This window comes from Amphiprion ocellaris, chromosome 14 (assembly GCF_022539595.1).
Source record: "Amphiprion ocellaris isolate individual 3 ecotype Okinawa chromosome 14, ASM2253959v1, whole genome shotgun sequence".
In the NCBI taxonomy this organism is placed as follows: domain Eukaryota; kingdom Metazoa; phylum Chordata; class Actinopteri; family Pomacentridae; genus Amphiprion; species Amphiprion ocellaris.
In genome coordinates, this window is record NC_072779.1 from 2,232,095 (window position 1) to 2,236,149 (window position 4,055).

At 36.7% G+C, this 4,055-nt stretch overlaps 1 protein-coding gene across 1 annotated transcript in view; it reads left to right on the top strand.

The window, feature by feature from the left end:
- Nucleotides 1–900: 900 nt before the first annotated feature.
- ncbp3 (nuclear cap binding subunit 3) overlaps nucleotides 901–4,055 on the top strand; it is a 14,289-nt gene continuing 11,134 nt past the window's right edge. Inside the window, exons 1-4 of the mRNA XM_055017370.1 lie at nucleotides 901–1,175; nucleotides 2,426–2,491; nucleotides 3,664–3,772; nucleotides 3,868–3,993. Of these exons, the coding sequence (XP_054873345.1) occupies nucleotides 993–1,175; nucleotides 2,426–2,491; nucleotides 3,664–3,772; nucleotides 3,868–3,993 (484 nt within the window). The 5' untranslated portion in view covers nucleotides 901–992. The remainder of the gene's footprint in view (nucleotides 1,176–2,425; nucleotides 2,492–3,663; nucleotides 3,773–3,867; nucleotides 3,994–4,055) is intronic.

Genomic DNA, 4,055 nt, shown 5'->3' on the forward strand with positions numbered 1-4,055 from the left:
CTAATTAAAATGCAATAAAACAATCTAAATGTACATTGTAAACAACTAATTACTATTTGAAAAAATACAGATTTTTAATGAACTATTCACAGTTTGGTCTGTCTTTTGTTTTCTAGTAAACATTTTTTTTGTGATTTTACTAGTTATTGTCTATATTTAACAAAAAAATACAATTAAAAAATAAAAATATTTTCCTTTTTCGGTCCAAAATATGTATGTTTTTGTTAATTTACATAATGGAAAATAGCTGTAAAATAATAATATTTTTGACTGAAAATATAAATAAATATGATACATTAAAAAAATGTAATTTCAAGCAAGCATTGTGAAAGAATAAAATGTTATTTTTAAGTGAACATTATTTAAAATTTTGGCTGTTTTTTTGTTTGTTTTGTTTGGTATTATTATGTAGATTAATATTTTTTGTGATTTTAATAGTTATCTGTAATTTGCCAAAACAGAAAATCTGTACATTAGCAGTAAATTATTTTTTTTAAAAAATGTTTAAAACCACTTTCTATAGATAACATATAAGTTAATTTTTCTTTTATTTTTTTGGGCAGGGATGGGGTGGGGGTGGGGTAGGGTTGGTCTTATCAAATGACCAAAATATTTTGTCTAAAATTTTATAACGCTAAAAAAATACATTATTGTGAATTCAGATAAGATATTTTACATATGATTAACAACACAAAAATTATAAAACAATAAACTAAATAAGCTGATATAATATGCTTGTCGTAAAATTACAAATGAACAAAAACAATAAAATTCTTTTTTTGCATAAAATTAAGATAAAACAAAAATAAACGACAAATACAGAAATAAAACATGATTGAATATCATTGGTCGCTGGGGGGCGGTACTGCTCCGCTATAGTGTCTGCCTTATTTTCGCCGCCGAAGAAGAAGAAGCGGGTTAACCGACCAGTGCCGGGTTACGAAATTACCCGCAGCAACAGCGGCGGCCGTTGTTCCAGCTCCGTCAGCGCCATGGCGGCAGTGCGCAGCTTACGGGTGTCGGTGAAGTCAGACAGCGGCTCGGACCGCTCGGAGTCGGACTCGGATTCCGAGTCGGACCGAGATGCCCGCGACGCCGAACCGATGGAGGTGGAGGAGGGCGAGCTGGAGGCGGAGGACATCTCCGTTAACCGCTCCCTGAAGGAGCTGCTGCCGGTAAGTGCCCGGACTAGGCCCCGTCAGACCGGGGACTGGCGTCAACTGAGGCCGGGGCGTCATCGTGGAGCCTCGGTGTCTGCTGCCTTGGACTCCCCGCTGTCTGTGCTGGAGCTAGCTAGCCGTTAGCTCCGGTGTCAGTCGTCGGTTAGCAGTTATTACGCGGTAGCTGCTTTTGACTCGGAGTAGTTTTACATTTCAGACATTTAGTTTTAGATTTTTTTCCGGTTTGTTTTTCCGTCACTTGTTGCTGGCTGCTTCCTCACGTGCTGTTTGGATGGAGCGACTCTGACACCAAAGTCAGCCCAGAAAACTGGAGGTTTTAGTCATTTTACAGGAGGAAGGAGGCTGAATATTTTAAAAACTGAATATTTAAATATAGGGGTAGGCACTGAACTATTCGGCCTGTTTAAAGATCACAAATATAGAATATGTTTTCAGTGTTTTAAGCTGTTTACTCTGATGATCTCCCTATTAGCAGTCAACTAACAACCAGCACTGTGTTGGCTGTAGAAATGAAGGTTTTTGCCAGTTTATACTAATTTTACATGTGTTTGTGATTTGTGAAAAATCAAGTTACAGTTAAAAAACCTGTTTAAGTGAATAATCACTTAATCTAATTTAGGGCCTTTTTCTGCCATACTTCATTCTTTTTCTGCTCATTTTCTAACTAGTTTTATGTATTTATCTAAGAATTGCTCATTTATTTACAGCTGCTTTCTTACCACTTCATTTTTGACAGCAGTATTCAGTCGAATGTTTTGTATCTTTTGCTGTTTTTAAGCAGTCAGAGTTGAAGTTTTATGAATTTATTTGAAAAATCTAGAATTTTTCCCCCAGCTAAATGTTGACCAGAAAAATTTCTGGAAAAAATGCAATTAACCTTGTGTTTTCTCACAATTTCTACTCAACATGAACAGTTCACACATAAAAATTTAGGTATTTTTGTCCTCTTTCACCCAGTGTTAGTCTTGTTACTGTATATTGATATACAGCAACGAGCTGTGTCCTTTTTTCTGCCAAACTTCATTGTTTTTCTGCTCATTATATAACTAATTTTGTGTATTTATCTACGAGTTGCTCATTTTAAGACCATTTTTGGCAGCAGTACTGAGTCGAATGTCTGTTCAAAGCTGCTACCGGTTGCTTCAAGAGAGATAAAGTGAAAATGCCTCCAAACAGAACCCAAAACAGATTTTAAAAACCCAGATCAGTGTCCGTGTAAAGCATCTTTTTGCCTTGTTTTGCAGGATACGAGTCGGCGGTACGAGAACAAAGCTGGAGCCTTCATCACTGGGATCGATGTCAACTCAAAGGTACGACAAACACAGATTTACTTCCTCTATTTTGATGCGCTAAACAAATCCTGAGGAGAAACTGTAGAAAAAACCTGGAACAGAAGACAAATTCTAAGTATATTTTTATAGTTTAATGTGTAATATTCTTGCTAAAATACAATTTTTTCTGGGCTTTAACTTCTGAGGTGCAATAAATCAATCAGCTGTCAATTATTAACCCTGTAAATTCCACTTTGTTGCTCCGGTCACATTTCTTCTCATTGTGGGTTCATTTTTGACTGCATTATAAAGTCCTGCACCTCTATGGAAACGGAACAACCATGACTAGAAGTTGAGAGAACTCACAAATATCCAGTGTACTAACGTGTTAACAACACTAACAACAATGTCAGCTTTACATGCTATAAATGTTCACCTGTTTGCATTTTTACAGCCGCTACATTATAAATATAATTTTAGAAAGATGTTTTACCATGCTGAATGGATCTTCCAACATCTTCCTCCTCTGTTCACTGTTTTTGAGACATGCTGCATTTATTTTATTCCTCTCTGTCTCTCTTCTCTCTGCAGCAGCTTATTCAGCAACTATTTTGATCATCAATGAATTTTATTTTGAGGGAAAAAAGTCTAAATTCTCATTGCAGCTTCTTAAATGTCAATATTTGTGGGAAAGCCGAATATTTTTGGACAAAGCAGGACATTTGCCATCTTTAGGCAACACTGATAGACATTTTTTTTTATTTTAAGACATATTAAAAACCAAATAACTCCCTGAAGGAATCCAGAAAACAGACATTTAAAATACATTTAAAATACATTTTAAATTCCAGAAATTCTCTTAAATGTGAATATTTTTTGGTTTCTTGCCTCCTCTGTGACAGTAACAGTTTTTTGGACATTTTATAGACAAAACAACAAACTGAAGGATTAAGAAAATAAAGGAAAAACATATTAGTTACAGCCCAGGTCTGTTTCCTCAGATCTAATGTTTATATTTATTACCCATAAATGTCCTGAAATGCCTTATTTTATCCAAACACCAGAAAAATGTCACACGTTTACTCGTCTGGCATCGTCACACTAGATAATGTTTTATATTTGGTTGTTTTCACTTTAGTTTTTAAAGTGGTTGATGTTTTGTGTCAGTATTAGTTTTGTTTTAACACCCAGATGTTTACTGTGTTCATCAGGAGGCGATCGAGAAGAAAGAGAAGCGAGCGAGGCGTTTTCATTTCCGCGGTGAGGAGGAAAGCGTCATTCAGAGGAACGTTTTCCTGGACAAAGACGGCATGAAGAAAGGTGACGAAGCCGCCCTCAGTTTACTGTTTGTGTTTTTGCCATGTTTGTTTCTTTGTTTGTTTGCTGAGCCTGTCTTCTTCTTCTGTGGTGCTCAGCCATCCCCAGACTGCGCATGGAGGCGATCCACGTGACGGGCGTGGACGACATGAGCACGCAGGACGTCTTCGGGTATTTTAAGGAGTATCCTCCGGCGCACATTGAGTGGATCGACGACACGTCCTGTGAGTAGAACACAGAAAAAACGTGAAAAATGAGATCAAAATCAGCCACAGAAACACAGATC